At 39.0% G+C, this 20,623-nt stretch overlaps 1 protein-coding gene across 1 annotated transcript in view; it reads right to left on the bottom strand.

Moving 5' to 3' along the window:
• Positions 1–1,598: 1,598 nt before the first annotated feature.
• TMTC2 (transmembrane O-mannosyltransferase targeting cadherins 2) overlaps positions 1,599–20,623 on the bottom strand; it is a 406,489-nt gene continuing 387,464 nt past the window's right edge. The window contains exon 12 of the mRNA XM_037066181.1: positions 1,599–2,414. Coding sequence (XP_036922076.1) covers positions 2,235–2,414 — 180 coding nt within the window. The 3' untranslated portion in view covers positions 1,599–2,234. The remainder of the gene's footprint in view (positions 2,415–20,623) is intronic.

The following is a 20,623-nucleotide window of genomic DNA, read 5'->3' as shown; positions in this document are numbered from 1 at the left end:
CATCTCGTTAGGAAGGATCCATGCATTTCATGACACAGTCCGAGTTACTAACGCTCCCTGGGAGCTGGGTCAACACGGAGTGCCTCGCTATGTGATCAGTGAGCCTGTTAAGAACCAAGCGCTTTGAAAGGAAGAACAGTAACAATAAAAACACATAAAGTGTTAAGACTAGGAAGTCATCATAGGTCAATAGCTATTTAAATAAATAAAAATGTTAGACATTGAATTCATCTCTATATCCTTATATTAAATTCCTTATTTATTATTTTTATTTTTGCAATTGCCAATGCAGGAGAAGATGAAAAAATACACTTGAGCCCATACTTTTGGTTTGACCACGGGTTTGTTGTTGCAAAATGTTAAATATCATTCTGGGAACACAGTGATTCAGTTATAATTTAACTTCTGGCCCCTCCATGAAATGCTTACAAAATACCAAACATATTAGGAGGGCCTTCTTATTAATGCTATCAACAAATCTCTCTCACTACATTTGCCTTTCTCACAAAGACACTAGTATCATAGGAACATAACTTTAAATTCCTTATCCCACTGTATTCAGATGTGCAGAAAGCGTAGAATATGGTGAAAACATACTAGGACGCATTTCTAGGCCCAGCTTCCCTTTGACAGGAATGCTGACCACATATACATGGGACATAAGTGGCAAGGAGAAAGAGCTGATTTTCAGTTGCAAGGAATTGGCTTGATGAGTCAAGTTTTGTTTTGTTAATTTTGCAATGGTAGAATAATAAATAAATAAATATATAGAGTACTGTATTTCTACTTTCTCTATGAAGAAGCTGCTAGTGGACTGTTGTTTTTACAGAGTTAATTTTTAGTAGCAAAGTTTGACTGCAAGTCAAAGAATGTTCAACAAATATTCTTCTCTAGTTCACTAATGTGCCTTTACTTGTGAAATGATTGTTGAAGTGGTTACTAATAGGTAATGAAATAAAATACCAACGTTGCTAATGAAAAATGGTTTTCAACTGTAACAAGCACATGGCAAAAGACCTAGAAACACGCAGGCCGATGCTACACTCTACTGCAGCTTCACATAATAAGTCATTTTTATGTCATTTGGGGAAGAGTGAAATATGAAAAACATGATAACATGATTCCTGAAAAACTTATCAGCATTACTGTTTTGGTACCTACTAGAAAGTGATTAGCGTTTCATACTAACTTTTTCTCAAACATAAAGTCAGTGGCAGCCATCATCACACACCTCTTTGAGCAGACTTGGTCTTTTTTAACCGGTAACATCTGGAAAGCACAAAGCACCTTCCCTTTTTGCCGAATAGCTGCTGGATGGTTATCTGGAACTAGATACTTTTAAGTTTCCTTTTGATATAATCCTTATATACACATGCACATTAACCAGGTATAGCCATTTTAAAAAGGCAATTTCAAAAGCCTAAGAGTTAATACAGTGGATTCTCCTAGGCAGTTCTGGGGGAAATAACGGTGACAGTAAAGTGAAAAATGCCCACCTGGCACGTATGAGGCCTCCCCTGCCCCTCCTACAACACTAGGGTGGAAGGTGGGTTGCCCTGCTCTGCGCATCCTTTTCAGAACATGAAAAGCAAATTATGCCCCCAAAAGTGAAGGCTGACATCCAAATCCTAAAATGTTATGTGCAGTAGTCAGGAAACAACTTTAGATTCTGATGGGTCCTGGCATAGTGTTTTTTAAAAAAGTTTTCTGAGTTGCAGAAATCGATAAGCAGGCTGCCCCCCAGAGGGCAGACAGCAGCGTCAGGATGACCGGCCAGCGCCCTCGGACTCACGCCGCGCCTTGGCCACTCCCTATCGACACTTGACGTCAATAGTTTATGGTGGCTGAATGGACACTCTGGCTTCCTCTCACAGTGTTTCAGAAACAATGTAATTCCTACATTAGCTTTCAAAAATGAACAGAATTTGAAAGTTAGACCCTAACCCTTCTGTAAGAATGCCAGAATGTCCTGTTTTAAGTGCTCTGGTTTAGTTCTATGAGTAACAATTACATCCTTAGGGAGGTTTCCAATGTTCCCCCCATTTTTGGTCTTAATGGCTGTGCCAACAGCAAAGTAGACACCCCCAGAAGTGGCAGTGACCTCTGCGACCTCTGCGACCACTGCCATGGTTTTTAAAGTCCAAACTATCTCATCGTAGCAATCCTGGGAAATCCTGTTCATTAGTGAAGCTAGCTTAAATTAATGGAGGAGGACCGGGTACCGCCCTCGTGTGTCAGGTCTTGGAAGTCTTTAAGCCTTGCTTCTCCATGATGTTCCAGAGCTTTCGGAGATTGGACTGCGTGATGACATCATCGGGCTTGAGCTGCAGCGCCCGCAGGTAGTTGGCCTCCGCCTTCTGGAGTCGGCCGTTGAGGTGCAGAATGGCTCCCAGGTTCATCAGCGCAGCTGGATACTAGGACCAGAGAGGGGGAAAAATGATTAAGAGGAGCTTTCAAAGCTTTCCTTCAAGGAAGGCAAAAAAACTTCATCCACTTATGCAAATGATTTCCTTATGTCTGGAGGCATTTTATGGAAGCAATTTAGCAATTTATACAAACAGACAAAGATAACTAGGAAGGGGAAAAAAAGGTTTCCTTGCAGCCGCTGTATACTTTGTACCTTAAAAAGGGTAGGCAGGCAGCTAGGGGAAAAAGTTTTCTTCTTTAATGAGAAAGCATGGGCTACATATGAAAACCCAGTAACTGAGTCAAGTTGTACTTTTCTGAGAAAAAAGTTAAAAGTTATACAATTTCAGATTGTCAGAATTACACTTTTTTCCACTGAACACCAAGAAATAAAATTTAAGTGGGAAAAGTTGACAAATGTACATCCACCCACTTTTTGTTTCCTCTCCTTAGCAATATTCCATTGCCACTTACAAAACTATAAATAAATAAAATATACTGTAAAATTTTACTGATGTTTTCAGGGTAAATGCCCTGAAAAAAAAAAATCAGATGCAACCACTTGAGTCCTTCCCAAATCTAACCCGAGTAGTTTAATGAGACAACGCCCTAATTTTTAAGTCAAACAGTTCTTTAACTGTGAATGTTTATTATAAATATAGCAAAGTAAAAGCACATGAAATAGACAAAATAGGCACAGAAAATGTAACCTTTATAAGAACAGCTTTGGTATTCATTTAAAAGTAATTTGCAAACAGATTTTTCTGTGATGTGTGATCACTGCAATACAAAGTTATCTTGTGAAAGGCAAAGTCTGAAAAAAAGTATGAGTTATGTAGCACTAGTTTAATACAGGGGTCCCATCCCCAAATTCTCAGACAGTCGTTAACAACAAAACTCCTTCCTAAAGGAAAAAACACTTGGCTTGCTGTCTATCTATCGGTAAGGGCTGCACTGCTCTTGTCTTGTCCCTGGGACTTCCTGGCTGACAGAGAGGAGCTAATATTTTGGCAGTTACATAAACACATATTTCAAATATAAGATAAAACAAAAAGTGTTTATGCTAAGATTATGTTTTCATTTTTCAGATGATGTCAACTCTTAATTGTCCTGGCAATCTGATATCACCTAAAATAATTCACGATTATTTTTATGATTTAGTACTTTCATAATGCATGTATTTTTCAGCCAAATTCATGTGTCTCCATTCTTTACTATAAATTATTTCTGAACCAAAGTAATACCGGGGAGAGGGTGGATAGCTCAGACTAAACCAATTGGGAAAGGAGATCAGATTTAGATTTTAAGAGATGGGGATTTAAGTTCCTGCTCAGCCACCGCTGAAACCGTGGCGAAGCCCTCTGGTACATTGTGCCTCAATCCTTTCACTTACGAAATATTGAAATAACATCAACTTGTTACAGAAAATACATGTAGCACCGTACATGCACATGGTAGAAACCCTACAAATGTCAAGTTCACTTTTCCTCATGTTTGAGCGCTAGCAAAGGCCTGTTTGTGATATCTATATTGCTGTACATAACATTACAATTTTTAATTCAATGGCTACATAGTATGTTTCTGGGTGTACACCAAAATTCTCTGAAGTCCTCACTCAACTACTGGGCATCATTTTCCAACGTTTCAACTACCTTTCCAAAAACAATGTTACAAATACAAACTATTCCTGACCTTCAAAAACCTTTGGTGAAGATGACACCACACTTATTAAGAAAAATACAGATGGTCAGTATCTAATTTTAAACACCAATCCAAATAAACAGAGCTCCAAATTGCATGTACAGTGAATTGGTCCACATTGGAAACCTAAAACAGAACCACCTACTCTGTCTTCCTAAGAGAAGTGTGTTGTCGTAACACCCATTATTACCTTGCGCTTGATGTCCAAACACATTTCTGAATTATGTCCCTTTACAGAACTTTGCACCACCATCAATAAATAGGTACTAACCTGATGGTGAAGTGTGTTCACAGTCTGAATTACTAGAGATGCTAAAGAGATTAAATGCTCAAACTTCCTGCTATCCTGAGTAGGAAGAGAGGAAATGGGGAGGGGGAGCTGCGGTTGGAGACCATCCCTCACTTAACAGAAACAGAAGAGGCCCAGTGACTGGCGTGAGAGAAACCAGATGGCTCTGTGGGATAGCCGTTATTTCTTGAATCACTTTATTATCAAAGTGTCTGTACCTAACTATAATTGCAACTCAAGGGGATTTTAAAAAACACTCAGAGGTTACTGAGTGAGTCACGCTGCCTGGGTTCCAATGGCAGCTCCGCCCCAGAGAGGTGTGCACTTGGACACGTTGAATGAGCAGGTGAGCCTCACTTTCTTCAAGAAACGGGATGAAAACAGTGCTTGTTTCCTAGAGTTGCTGTTGAGATTAAGAGACTACATATCTTTTTCTTTTTCTTTTCTGTCTCCTTATCACCTCAAAAACACAAAGCAGAATCTCCTTGTCCGTGTGCCTGAATGACTACTGAATCCAAACACTGAGGTGTTCTAAACTGGCTCTTCCTTTAGGAGTTTTTTTAGCCTTTCTTAGGTTAAACCTGGAAGAGAAGGTTGTGACATAGGTTGGTTAAGTATACCAAGTCTTTACTATTATCACTAAATTGCAGCCTGGGTTCTTCTGTCCTCAGAATACTTGGAATCACTTCCCTACTATCAAATGGTGAAAAAAGATGTTAATATTATTTTAGGAAAATACAATGAAATCAGTTACCAAAATGAATCTGAATGCGAATTATAATGGTGCTTTAGGATAACTTAAATTTTGCATTACCCATACTAGCATGCTACTCATTAAACAAAAATAATCAAAAACTGACATTATGAAGTTGATGTGGGGGTAACAGATCTCCTCTCAAGCTCACATAATACTCACTGATTTTGTTCACTAAAGAATAAAAATCCAAATAAATGAAAATGTGCATATTTAAGAACATCATTCAATATTTTAAGCAGGTTTTTTATTTTAAATAGATTACTGTTTTCAGAGGAAACATTTTGAATGTATGTATTTTAATAGAATTAAAAGTTCTTTGATTTAAAAATCAATGAACATATGTAATGCTTATTAAAACACCACTACAGATTCTTATTTGCATCAATGAAAACTGATGAAATTCACATACCAGTATGTTCAAATATGACATACATATCCATTGCCTTAGGGAACTGCTTTGAAAGTGCCAAAAGTTACCTTGACATGAACAATTTCATGTGTAAAAAATATATGAATAAAACTGGTTACAGACTACTTTCTCATTATACGGCTATTTTCTCTTTTCAAAGATGGGGACTCCATCTTCTAAACCCATCATATGTCCCCTCCACAGCAATCACATAGGTAGGTCAGTGGACGCCCACTGAAATGAATGCCTTCAGGTTGTCTAGCCCTTTTGCGAAAACGGAAGTTCAGGGAGTGCCATCAGCATCAACTTGGTGCTTGACAGAAGCGCAGAATTTCAGGTACCACCTACTGAACAGAATCTTCATTTTAACAAGGTCCCCAGGTGCTCTGCACGAGCACTAAAATTTGAGGGGCACTCTTCTAGAAACCACTGCCATTTCCAGATCTAGATTATATCATTTTATGGCTTCTGAAATGAGCTTTCTTTTTTCCTTTAAAAATAGAATGGAGTTCCTATAGAATGAAGTATGTCATATCAAATGTCTATCCTCCCATAAAATACAATCCTTCTCTTCGTTATATACCATATTTTTTCAGACTGTAAGATGCACTCCCACCCTAATTTGGGAGGAAAAGGGGGGTGCATCTAATAGTCCAAATGGGGCTTACCTGGCTCGCTGTCAGGGGTTAGACGGTGGCAGTGGAGAGGGATCACAGATTATTAAATATTTTACCACATTTTTTGCTTCAAAATTTTTTTCCTATTCTCTTCCTCTAAAACCTAGGTGCGCCTTATGGGCTGGTGCATCTCATAGTCCTAAAAATACGGTAATTACTTAAGGTAGTAAGTGTTTAAATGAAGCTTTATTAACAGTCATAAACGACTAAATATTGTTAGACAGAGAAGAAGGAATTAAAAAACCGTTCCATAACCAAGTTAGAGCATGTGAGGTTTCTAAATAGATACAAGGATGGCCTTGCTGGGTAATCTAAATGCAAGTTGTCCAGGTGATGGGCTGGCTGACTGCACACTGGGTGTCACTGCCGTCTGCCAGCCATGACTCATGGGCTGGAGAACAGAACCCAGCTACAACTGCTGATGTCTTCCCTCACACACATCCTCCTTTATTAAAGACAGCCGATGAAATTTGCAGCATGTTAACAAAGGCAGGCAGCAGCTTGCAACCCAGTAACACGGGGCTTGTGGCTCCATGCTACACATGACACCACCTCCTACTTCACAGACCAGAAAGAAGAACCAGACCTTTCTCGTTTCCTTGATGAGAACAGATGCTTTACATCAAAAGGACTGACTGGCAGCCATGCGGAGGCAACAAATGACGTCTTTTTTCAAGTCTCTAGGGAAGTATGCCTTTATTGTTACTTTACTGTGGTCTTTGGCTTATTTTTCCAGCACTGGAAAAAACAGCAAAATTCAAATAATAGATGTATATTGGGGTGTGTGAGAGCAAAGACTTCATTATAAAGGTCTGACACTAGACGAATGCCCTTGAGGCTCCCAAGGATGCAGCTGAGCTCACAGGGTCTCCTGGACACACAGGGGTGAACAGTGATTTTCCCGCCTGTCTCCACTATGTAGTCTCAGACAGACAGAATACAGGGGCAGGAACAGTGAGACTGTAACGAGATTTAGATTGGGAATTAAGGTTTCTACTGGGAACGGGACTAAAATGTAGAGCTTTGAACAGAGAACTTGGGTGGGACCTAGATGAAGGAAAATGAGGGCTTGGTTGAAACATTCTGATTAGGCAAGAGGTAGAAACCCAAAGAGTAACTGCCTCTTTGTGACCAATTATTAGTTCCTGTGGCCACTTCTCTTTTCTGAAGCTAAATGGACAGGCAAGGGAAACTATGAAAAAGATTGAGATACTACACCAATATTTCTATTTTTATAAAAATATTTCCATTCAAAGTGTTGCTGAACTCATCTCTCTAACTATATATTTACTGCCACAGAAACTAAATAACTTTTAGAAAAAAATAACTTCTTACCCTGCTATCACTCAATTAATACACTAGACATATTTGGGATAGTTTTAAGATAAATACCTTTAACTTCCCTTCTGAATATAATTTACAAATTTAAATGAGTTTGCATGGTTTGAAGTTTTTAATGGATATTCACTCTTTTTCAAGAGGTTACCAAATCACCTGATGAGGGCTGGACACTGCCATTCACCTGGATTTAGCTAGAACTGCTCATTCAACTGAATTTACTGGAGCAGTAACTGTACCATGATGCTTAAAAATTAATGGTATAAACATTAAAGAAAAATGTTCACAAAAAGAGTATTTATGAATAAATTGTATTAATTTATAAAAGAGTATTTATGCATATTTATTGTGCCTTGTACATGGCAGATATTTAATAAATAATTACTGAATTAAAGTTTTTAAGATCATCAGGCTCATGGAAAAATGTGTAACATGAACTGAGACAAAGATAGAGACCTTATTTCTCTCAGTGCCAATGTCACTCCTCCTCCTTCGTCCCAGTGGCCCGAGGTCACACTAGTGCCCTAAATAAATCAGACTGGACTCCTTGTCCAACTCCACACACAAACCTGTCCACACACCCAAGTGTCAAGCCTTGACAACTTCACTCCCAAATCTCCTTTACATGTATGTTCTAAAGATTCTCTGTCCCTTCCTCCCATGGTTTAAGCCCTAATCATCTTCTCTTAGTTTATTTAAATAAAGTTATTTTGACAAAAAAGAATAAATGAATGGGTAGCTGAACTGATTGATGGGTGATAGATTAAATGAATGAACATAAGAGTAAAGCCATCTGAAGGTTTTCTCTTTACTGTAAATAAGGCAGGCATATAAAATTTCAGAGAACATAAAAAGCTGTCTACTTGCCTAACAAATAAAATTTAAAAAGACAGTGGAAGCTCCCAAATATCTTTCCCTACCCTATCCTGAACTCACTTTCACCCTCTCAAGAAAACCATGATCCGAAGTTGGTATTTATCACCCCAGTGTATGTTTTACACTTCTTTTTGTGTACCTGTAAAAATGGGTATATTCAAAGGTTTTAATTTTATACGTTTTTCATTATCCTTCACGGGCTGTCATCCTGCTGAGCACTTGCCTGGAACTTAAATTTTCACTCATCATTTTGTTTTTCAAATTTATCCATGTTGATATACATAAAGTTTAGTTGTTTTTTTTTTTTTTTTTCAGACAAACGCCAGTGAATGACTACCATTCTCTCAAGGACAGAAACACAGATTCTTCGATATGGGGCTGTCATCATTATTCTGGTGAATATCTCTACACACACTTACGGGAGAGTTCCTTGGAGTGGAACTGCTGGGTCAGCGGGGTCCTGGACGTTGCCAGGGAATACCAAATTGCTCTCAGTGTGATCGTACAAAAATGCATTAGCATCAATATGTAACAGGAGACTCTTGGATCCACATCCTCCTCGACACCAACCATTTTAATTTCTGGAAAGTGAAAGCTGTAAAACAGAATCTGTGCTTGATTTCTTCTTCCTGATTGCTGGAGAAGTTAGGTAACATTTTCATTTGTAAAAGTTTAGTAGCTTTCTACATGCTCTCTTCAGCAACCCATCCCTTCTTTAACATGGGGCAGAATAAGCCTTGGAAGGGTTGTCACCTACATGGAGATATCTGAAAGGTAATTCCAGAGCTCCTACAACCTCAAAGCAGCCTCTGAATAGGACTGTCTGCCTTGGGGTTTTCCTGGTCAGGGTCACTTCCCCAAGACTGACAGCCACATACACACAGTTTCTAAGATGAAAATTGTTATGCATGAAACTGAACATGGGTTCAGTTTGGGAGTGGGTGAGAGGATGGTGACTGGGGTCTGCAGAGCCAGAGGTGGGGTGCAGACAGGGAGCAGAGTCCACCAAGGTGTCTCACATTAACTACAGGGAACCTTAGCTAACAGCATGCAGAAGAGACTTTCCTTTACGGTCCTGCTTCTTTACCTTTATCTAGACTCCTTGCTTTCTGGCTTTCTTCTTCATTCCTTTTCTCAGGGACAAGAAGAAAATTTAAGATGAACCATAGATTTCATATTCTCTATCACCCTCCATTTTCTTATCCTGTATCACCCTCCATTATCTTATCCTATAGCTAAATTCCAATAGCCTCCTAGTGTGCTCCCCACCTTCAATTTCTTTCTTACTGCAATCTATCTCCCATCCAATCATATGTCTTTCTTAGCACCAGTGGGGTTTGGGAGGGTCAGTGTGTGCCCAAAGCTAGACTCTTCAGCCCATGTGCTGTTCTGAGCATTCATTGCTTGTTAGAGTGCTCCTTGGACAAAGCTCTTCTTTCATTCTCTGTTCATCAAAGTTCTGCTCATTTTTATGAGTTTAGCAATCCCTAATTTATAGCTTACTTCTCCGTGTTCTCAAAATACTGTGTGGAAACATTAGTTGCAACACTTGCCACAATGAATTATCTCCATTTGTTTTAAGTGTCTGTGTGCTTTGCTGGAGGGTGAGACAGACAGCGAATTTACTTTAGCTGTCTCTACAGTGCTAGTTCCAGGCTCTGGCATATGAAAGAAACTCAGTGAATGCTCACTGAGAGAAGAAAAATTTGTGCAGTTAGCAGGGACAGCTGCCCTAGAAGAGGTAAATTCTAGCCCAGTCTCAATGTAATATAACCATCATTTATTAAGCACCTACTACATGGCAAGACACTCTAGATAAGTGGTAAACGAGAACAATCTATGTATTTGTAGTCTACATGTGGCTTCAGCTTAGAAGGTGTACATTCATTATCTTAATTATGCTCCTCAAACTTATAAGGTAGGTATAACTGTTGCCCATGCATTGTTCTAAGCACAATAGGGGACTGCATAGAGGAAGGATTCTCTGTTCTGCAGGAGTCTGTCCTCCAGGACATGAATACGAATTCTCGTACTGCACAGAAGACTCAGACCTACCCACAAAGGAGATGCTGATGCTCAGCTGTGCAGGAGAGGGGGACTATGACTTCAAATTACCAGGTTGCTTGGAATCTTTCACTCTTCCAAAGTCAGATGGTATATAAACAACCTTTGAAATCAGTGGGTCATATTAAAATCAGTCTGTTACTTTTTAAAAGTGTTTTTAACAAACTTCTGAGAGCAGAGCCAACAGGGGAGAGAAGTCCTAATAAAGAAGAGTGAATTGCAATTTGTTTAGAAATTGAAATGTCACTAGTGAGATATCTGTGAAGTTAACCCTCCTGAGACCAAACCAAAAATGGAGAAAAAAAATCTTATTAAAAATGACACATGTTAATACAATAAGCAAAAATCTCTCACAAAATTCTGTGACAAAACAAAACCCACAAACAATTCAATGCTCCCAGGGGAGACATGATAGTTCTTTGTAGTCGTATTTTCAATACAGTTATATTTTGAATAAATTATTTCTGCAAAAAGATTTACCAAAGTGTACGTAGAGAAGAGGAAAACAATAGGAAATCTAGCAGTGTCGAGGCAAATTCTGACAGATAATATAAATGATTCATTTTGTTTCTCAGTTTCAATACAGTACTTGTGTTTTTGAAATAGCTTCGAACAAAACAAGACAGACAGGTGACATGTAAGACACAGGCTGCATTAAGGGAGTAGTTTCCACTTGTCGGTGACACGTTTTATCTTTTATCTTGTCCAACATCTGCTCCATCCAAGGGGGTGTTACGAGAATGCCCACTTAACTCTACCATGAGTGTGCGTGCCACAGCGTGAAGGGCTAGTCATTGCCATGGCAATCAAAGTGCCAACAGCTGTAGTTTGGGGGACGGCAAACAGTAATGGTGACAGAATCATTTTAAAGGTGGTGGTTTCTTCTAACAGATTTTAAAGTGTTTCTATTCAGTTAAAATGATCTAAGAAATTATCTTTCACTGAAGAGACTCCTTTTTCAAAGGCAGGTTTTCCTGAAGTCCACAAGTCCACCAGAATGTCTCCCTCATGAGCCAAACAGAAAACCTAGAGCTGGGTCGTCTAAGTTCCACTCTTTCCCATCTTTCACAAAATGTAATCACTACACTTGAAATAGCACGCAGCTTGTCATCTGCAGTAAAACTATTAAATAAACATTTCCATAAGTGAGAAAATACATGATGACTTAAAGTGCATGCAGATGAGAAAAATGAGAGTTTATGGAGTATGAGGACACCGAAGGGAAGAAGTTTAGAAAGGCATCTGCCCGACCAGCAGAAATTGCCTATGTCTTTAAAACACCAAGAACTAGCTGTCTGTCCTTACCAATCTAGATGGCTCTTACAAAACCCCACCGCCTCTCCTTCTCCTTTCTTTGAACCAAATTCCTTGCCTGTTTCTACATCCAAATATGATTCAAGCCACATAATTCACTCTACACTTTATTCATTTCTTCTTAGCATGAAGGGGAGGGAGGAACATATGCATGCTTTCTCAATCATAATCCTATCACACAGAAGGAATTCCAGCTGCCCCGGCCATCCAAGTGTGTATGTGTGAGCGTGAGTTTGAATATATTCAATAAAATGATTGCTCATTCCAAGCAGTTGGAGCATGTCACTGGAATAATCATCTGGTTATTAAAATGTATTTCAGAGATATGTTGGAAGTTGGTATTTGGGGCTCATAAAACTAAAGAACTCAATTGTCATGGAAGATAAAAACAAAGAGCTAATTTTCGAAGGGGGAAGCTGCTGGCTTTTTTGATCAGTGCTAAGCAAACTGATCATCTGATCAAAAAGATGCAGTACCGCCAGAGGTCTAGGCACACTACACTGACAAAAACCAAAGCTACACTGGAGTAAACAATTCACAGAAGTCAAGTAAACAAGTCACAGAAGCCATGACAATTAAATTCAGGAAGTTTTTAAACCTATGTATATCAGTCCTCCGACTGACTTCTTTGTTGGCCAATCAATAGCTTTCATTTGATAGTGGTCAACTGGGAGATACTAGTTTGCATATTTTGGAAAGCACAGATTTGTACCTAAATAGACCTTACTGAAAACACGCATTTTTCAAATTATGGAAATGAGCATGTCAGAGGCCTCAAAACAGTAGATTAGAATTTAGTTTAGGCACACACACACTGTAAAGATGGGAAAGATTTCATTCCCTCTCACAAAGCAGATGGGAATCCTGGTGTGAACGGGCAGGATTCCAGGAGTGACAGTGTCATCCAGAGCAGTCGTCTTTCGGCGTGACATTAGAAGGCAGCCACTGCCCACCCGCAGAATGAGGAAACGCGTTCCACTGAGAGAATTTACCACAGGCTTCACACACGCAGGAACTGGAAAGCTTTGCCAATGCTCTGAGTTAGGATGACCAGATCAGAAACATAACAAGCAGGAGCGAAGCAAGCCCTCCAGGAACTATTAATCTTCCCAAGGACTAAAAATAAACTGTAAACACACTGTCGAATGCATGGCATTCTATTTGCACTTTTATAGGGCCAAGACTTTGTTGATATATGCTTGGAAAAATAATGATGCAAGATCTTCACACATCATTTCAGAAAATATTCCATCAGGACACACCAATCAAGGTGAAGCCACGCTATACCCTAAGCCATTCCACTTGCCAAATATAAAATAAACACGGCTTGTGTACATCTAAACTCATGGCAAATCAAGGGAGCTCCAATGGCAGACCCCCTGCCACTGGCAGAGCGCGAGCTCACATATCACCCTCTAGATCTCCATGTTCATCGATCATCTTGCCTATACTTCTGAAATGTTCGTTTCCGAAACGGCCACATTCTAACTGCATCAATCACCTCCCCGAAAGCCTGCAGAGTCAGCACGTTTGGGTATCTATAAGAAGGCTTTCAAGACTGGCCGGATGACTTTTTTTTTCATAATAGCTTCCAAAACTGTATATAAAACAGATTTTGTATTGCCTTTAACTACTCTACCAACATCTTATCCCTTTTCTGAGCAACTGGTTTTTGAAAACACTACACCCTTACTTTCTTGCCTTTCTTCCTTGGTTTACTGTGTTAATATAAAACAAGGCATAAAGCAAGCGAATAGTAAGCAATTGCTAAGGCATCCCACAACCCAGGGCTGAAGCAACTGCCCGCCTCAAATACATTTACTGGACACTTATCCACCCACACAACACAAATAACACCCTAAATAATACTTGAAAAGGAAGGTAAAAAATAAGTTATTTTGGACCCAATGATTAATTTTCATATGTCAACTCTGATTTCTTTTCAACGCATCTTTGATACAGAGATAAACAATTCTAGTGATTATGTGATACATGTCAAACACGTCCGCAAAATCAGTGTAATACATTTTCACCTACTCAAAAACAATTTTGTGCTGGCAATGCAACAGCCTCAAATAGTGACCTGATATCTGACTACAGAAAAATCTGGCTACATATTCGTGTCCAAACAAGCAAAACAAAAAGTACTTCTCCAGAAGCACAAGAAAAGGCCCAGCATGTAGGAAATGAGAGGCAAAATCCTTTTCTGCTATTACAACTAATATTAAAACAAAGTATGTTATGAATACTTCACTAACTAATCTAATTAAATTGTAGGCCATTTGTAGCATAAATGCTTAATGTTCATTACATATAATAATTAAATTGAAATCCAGTGTCTTGAAATGGCTCATAGAAATTAAGCTATGCTCTAATGCCTATAATTCAACACTTTTATTTACTTTGGTCAAAGACAGAAGCTTAAGAACTTTGTTAATTTCTTTGGTTCATCCAAGAGAAGGAGGAATTAAATGGTAGTTATGAAGGCAATGTCCTTAGAAAGTCGAGTCCTGGGTGCTGAGTGGGCAGGGCCACTCACGGTGGCCCTGTGACAGGGCAGCCAGCCTCCGGCAGAGAGGCAGAAGCGCGTGCAACTTTGTTTGACGCTGGGCTACTGAACTCCAGAACCCGGAGAACCGTGAGAGGACAGGAAGCAGGGCCATCCCAAGAAAAGGGGAATCAATGAATTAAGATATATCTTATTTACTATCTGCTAATGAATGCAATTTAGGGAGGATGAAAAGAAAATCTGTTATAATGAAACAATAAAATTTCAATAAGAGAGTCATTGAGGGGCCTTTTGTACGCTGTGAATAGTAAAAATGACATGCGTTCTGATGACCTCTGACTATAATTCCTAAAATAAATCTGAGTCCTTCAATTACTTTTATCAATTTTGGGCAATTTTTAAAAATTTCTTTTTTAAATGTAATTTGTTTACTCACTCATTCATTTTATATTGCATTACCAAGCACCTACATTAGGAATTCAGCAACACAAAAACATCAGTTAAAAATCCCAGGCTTCACTGAGTTTGTATTCTATTTGTAAGATACAGACAATAACCATGAAAAATAAGTAAAATATATAGCATATTATCTTGTGATACATGACAAGGTAATAAATACAGCAAAGAAGGGGTTTAAGGAACAGATGTGGGGTGGGACCTCACCCAAACTACAATCTGTGGGGCACACATCCCACTACTGGCTTATGTAAAAATCTACACAGAGAACACTCAAAAGGAACAGTAGTACACCATGGCACATAAAATTATACAACATTCAAGTTCTCGTGTCCATAAATAAAGTGTTATGGAACATAACCACACTCAACCATGTAAGTATTATCTACAGCCACTTTCATGTACAATCGCATAGCTCAGCAGTTGGGACCTTAAGGATACAAAGCCTAAAATATTTATCATCTGGTTTACAATATTAAATGAGGAAATGTGAGAAGGTCTCAGGAGAAGAGAGTGTCTGTGTGAAGGACGGAAGGAGGTGAGAGCAAGCTGCTCGGGAGTGACAGGATCTGACTTCCGCTCTGAATCCGGTGTTGAAAGTAGACTGAGGAAGGAGTCATGGATTTATGTATTACAGGTCAGGAGTGGCACTGATGTCTCTGACAGGGACAGCAGCAGTGGAAGTGGCTGATGCAACTAGAATGAAGCAAGTTCAGTGAAATGGGAAAGAGTACAGGAGAAGGAGCTCAGCATCAGGATCCCATACTGAGCTCAGTATAGGATCAGGAGCTCAGTTTTGGACTAATTGCTTGAATGGTCTCTAAGAGAGTGGAGATACTAAATAGACACTGGTTGGATTAGTCTGGAGTTCAATGAAGAGATCTTAAGTGAAGATATGAATTTGGAAGCTATCTGTGTATCAACGCTATTTAAAGTCATGAGAGAGGTCGAGAACTCTGGGAGAAGGAGTACACAGAGAAGACTGAAGAATTTCAAGGTTAGGAGATGGTTGGATGAGGAGGAACCAGCCAAAGGGACAGACACTAAGAGGGACCAGAGTTAGGAGGAGGCAGAGGGAGGGTGTCCTGGAAACCAAGTGGAGAGAAAGTGCTCCAGGAGGAATGAGTAATTGTCTCTGTCAAATGCTACTCATAGAACAAATAAAATTATAACTGAGAACAAATAGATTTAATGTTGTTGAGTGTTGCCCGAGTAACTTGACAAAAGCAGTCTTGGTGACATCATTCGACAAATAGCCTGTTTGGAGTTGGTCCAAATGAAAATGGAAATTTTTGCATAAAGGAAAGGAGAGAAATGGAGTGGTTGCTAGAGGCAGGAATGGGCTTCAGAGGCTTTTTGTGTTTGAGGAAGAAATGATGCTGTGCTTAAATGCTGGCGGGCAAAATTCAGTGGAGTGGGAAACTGTTAATATAGGAGAGTGACAGAGACAGAGAAACTGAGGAAGAGGAAAAAGGGGAGTGACACAGGAGTGACGTCCTTAAAGAGTCAACAACAGAGGCACCGGTGAAGAAATAAAGAAGATGGTTTGAGCTAGAAATATGGATAGCTTGTCTATAATGAGGAAAAAATAGCATTTGAAGGCACAGATGCTAACAGAAAGTTAGATGTGGTGATGGAAGCTTGTGGAAGTTCTCTCTGATTGCTGTTGATTTCATGTGGATTGAACATGCTCTCAGTCGAGTTAGCATTCCTTCATAGAAAAGTTTTCTTTCTGGTCTCTTCTGGGTTATCATCTTTGTCTATGGTACTCTGTCATATTATGATGCTGAACCTAGGTGTGTATTTCTAGTTATTTATTCAATTTGAGATACACTGTGCTCTCTATCTTCTAATCATCCTATGCAATTCTGGGATATTCATTACTTTACTCTCTACTTCTGGGGCTCTGACTAGATATTAGACATTCTCTTTGCATTCTCCAGTTTTCTAAACATCATTTTCATACCCCTTATCTCTTTCCTGTGTGGCATTCTAGGTAAGTGCTTATATATAGCTTCAGTTTTACTAATATTCTCATTTGTGACTAATCTAACCATTAATATTTGACTTCACTATTTTCCTTTCAAGACCACTATATTATCTTTTAAATATTTTATACAAAACTATTCTATATTCTGTTTCTGAGGATTTCAACATGTAGTCTTAGGAGGCTTAACTATTTTGTTTCTGCTGACTCTTATTCTCGGTGGTTATTTCCTTGTGATCTTAGTAATTGCTGAATTTTCTTTAATTAATTGCTTGATCTTAATCTAAGGAATCCAGCAGTCCTGAATTGGGAATGCTTTTCTCTAGGGGATTTGTGTCTACATCTGCAAATTGCCAAATAATTCTACCAACCTAGAAAAACACCACATTCCCCCTTGGGGGTCTTGCCTCAATTACAGGCTCTGCTTCACTATATTAGTGTGGGAACAAGGCTCATCGACCAGAACACGGGGCTGTGATCAGACTCCATGCTCACAATAACCTTGCTTGTACAGATGACTCACCACGTAGAATCCCAAACTCCCGTTTGAAGGTGTTTTCTTTTTATTTCTCTTCCTTATTCTAATCTCTCATTGGAAAAGTGGTCCCTATCTTCTTGACAGCCCCACAGCATTCTGGGAGGAGAACATTACATCATCCTCTACCAGAGGAGACAATCTCTGTCCGCTACTTGCACTGAGAGTAGAGGCTTTTGGGGTTATAAAAGTCATTGAAATACTGACAGTTTTAGAAGTTGAATTCAGAATTTGAAGGTGGCATATTAATGAAGAATTGGTCAACGCCAATTATGGAGCCTGAATCCGGGGTGTAAGACCATTCTAAATAAAAGGAGGACTTAAAAAGAAAGTGAATCTTGCTCTCAAAATGTATTCAAACTCAAGAGAAGGGACAGAGTGGCAAATACAGACAAGCGACATCAATAAAAGCATACGGACAACCAATGACACGCTTTGACATCCTCCTGGAATGTCACCCACTTGGAACAGCCCTCCACTTTGTTCAGCTACCACAGAGAAACACTACCCAAGCCACAGTTTGGGTATCAGAAGCACGCAGTGCTTTCTCTAACACTTGTCACACGCACCACCATTTTGCATTTTGACACAATCCCTTTCTTGTATTTCAGTGGAGATTCGGTTTGATATTTATGTTGTCAGCAGAACAATTTGCTTCTTGCCAAGGTTAATTCTAATTTGCCCCTCAGAAAATGAGAAAAAGGGATTTGCTTTTCGTCATCTAGTCTCTCCGTTTATCATTGAGTAGCAGATAAGAGTGGCAAACACTGGTATTTCACAGACCAAATGTATTTGTTGCTTTCCTCATTTATAGAAAGAGTGAAAAATAACATACTTTCCACACTGCCAAGACTGATGTCCACAGGATGAATGAGGGACCCACGTGCTCTGCTTTCCTTGCTGTCTACCCCAAACCGAACTTTTTGTCATGTGGGCACAAATGTTCCCACAGGCATACATGTGCTCTCAGGGCCTGAAAGTGGCAAAGATCTGCTCAGCTATAAGAACCTAAAGTCAACACGTAGGCTAGTCTCATGTATGAATTATTGACAAGTACAACATTTTAGAATTACCAGTGCAATTATTTGTTCAATATGCATTGTAGGCAAAGCCCCTTGACCTTCTTTAGTCTTAGTGACATAAGGGGTCAAAAAGTCTGTCTTCTATTAATTATACTGTGGGCACCTGACATTAGTTGCTACTTTAAAATTTTTTAAAGCACATACACTTACATGGTCTCATTTGATCCTTGCAACAGACCAGAAAGATCTGTGGTTCGCAGGCGCACGCTCAATCCACTGAGCTATACCAGCCAGGGCTGGATCAGAAAGATCTGAATGCTGAAGAATTAAGTAAGTTTTTCAAGGTAACAAACCCAGTATTCAATATCACTGGGTCTAAAACCCAATTCTCTCCACTCTGTTTCTACCTTTCTTTCCACTCTAATAATTCAATTATAATGCTGGTGATACAGTGATTGTTTTCATTTTGGCAAACAGTGGTAGTGATTCACAATGCTTATCCCAAATATTTGCATAGAGTGGAACGACTATATCCCATCACTATAATTTAAGGACATAAGGCTAACTGAAACATGAAGAGAATAAGAGACAGGGGAATTGACAGGTAGAGAAAATCTATTTGTTCGCTGACATGAATTTTCTATGATTTTTCTGAAACACACTAAAAAGGATTTGGTGGTTGCCCTGTCCACGTGGCTCAGTTGATTGGACAGTGATGTCATACACCAAAAGCCCATGGGTTTGATTCCTGCTCAGGGACATGCCTATATTGCAGGTTTGATCTCCAGTCATGATGCATACAGGAGGCAACTGATCAGTGTTGCTTTCTCATACTGGTTTCTCTCTCTCTCTCCCCCTCTCCTTTCTATCCATCCACCCCATTCTCCAAAATCAACAATACATCTTTGAGTGAGAATCTTAAAAAAAAGTATTTAGGGTCCATTAAATTATTCTACATTTAGCCTTTATTTCTTGCTTCTTGTATTTAAAAATGAAAATAAATCAATATCTACTTGAAGAAACATGAAATTTATATGTTTACAATTGGCCCATTGCTCAGAACAGTGGGGTTAAAATATCATGCTTAGATGTTTAAAAACAAAAAAGGGCTGTGTGTGATTATTTAAGCATTTCAAATATTCTACTGAAGTTTTATCTTTGAATGTAAAATGTCATAAGCAATCATGCTAAATGCCTGTGTTATTTTAACTTACTTATTTTTATTTATCAAGTCCTATTGCATGAAGACTGATTAAAAATGTAATCTACTCATTTTGGAGTATAAGGAAAAACAAGCTAGCCATTGGAGTACAAGGAACAATAAGATTATAAAACACGAACTGCAGTGACACTAAAGCAACCCAATAATAAACTAATTTGTTAATCAATTAACACCTTGGATGGGCCAGGCTTACTTTCTGGGTGACGGCTTCACAGTAGCAGCTACTTCAGTGTTTATCGGGTGTTATAGGTGGAAAGATCATCTTACTTGCAGCTCACTCTTGCCATATTTGTTAATCAGGAGAAAACAGTGCTTCAGATATAAGTAAGATGCAGGACAACCCCACATGTACCATTAGTTAGTTTAGGAAGCATTACAGTAGGGTTTTTCTCCAAGCTGTTTCATCCCCATAACTACATTGTGTTTAGATTGACTCTTTCCTGACAATAACAAGAAGTCGTCAGGTTATACAGGTGATCATTGATAAACTTATTCTTGAATGAGGAGGAAACATTTTCAGATATACTCAAATCATACACACTTCTCCAAAATGGCAATGGGAACTGTTCTGGAAGAGCAGTTGGAAGATCTGGACTTTAACCCTCAGCTTAGTATTTATGCCTGTATGACTCTGGAAAAATTACCCAACATTGTCGAGTTAGTTCCCTAAAAAAAACTGCAAATATAATTGTTATTTTCCTTACTAGATATTATAAAAATAAGTAACAGAATAGGTAAATAAGAAATGTGCAAAACTCCAAAACTCTAAAGAAGTGTGAGATATTGCTTTACAACATGCAGCCTAAGAAAAGCAGTACTATGTTAGTGGTAATGTGCAAACTTCCAGGTGGTGGCTCTTTAGTGGGGAAAAACACATTAAGGGTGAAAATACATTATTTATAAGAGTAAGGTGGCCCAAAACTGGAAGAAAATTAACATTTTTTCCCATTTAATTTGTGGAATATAAGTTCTGTTTTGTGAATTCCTCAGCTGAAGGAGTACCATAATAGTCCTTGGAACCTCTCTGATCTGGCTCACTCTCAAAAGGCATCTGAGCAGAC

Source organism: Sturnira hondurensis, unplaced genomic scaffold (genome assembly GCF_014824575.4).
Source record: "Sturnira hondurensis isolate 20B ecotype Veracruz unplaced genomic scaffold, ASM1482457v3 Scaffold0016535, whole genome shotgun sequence".
Classification (NCBI taxonomy): domain Eukaryota; kingdom Metazoa; phylum Chordata; class Mammalia; order Chiroptera; family Phyllostomidae; genus Sturnira; species Sturnira hondurensis.
The sequence above is the reverse complement of the archived record's forward strand: the minus strand, read 5'-3'. Positions and strand labels throughout refer to the sequence as shown.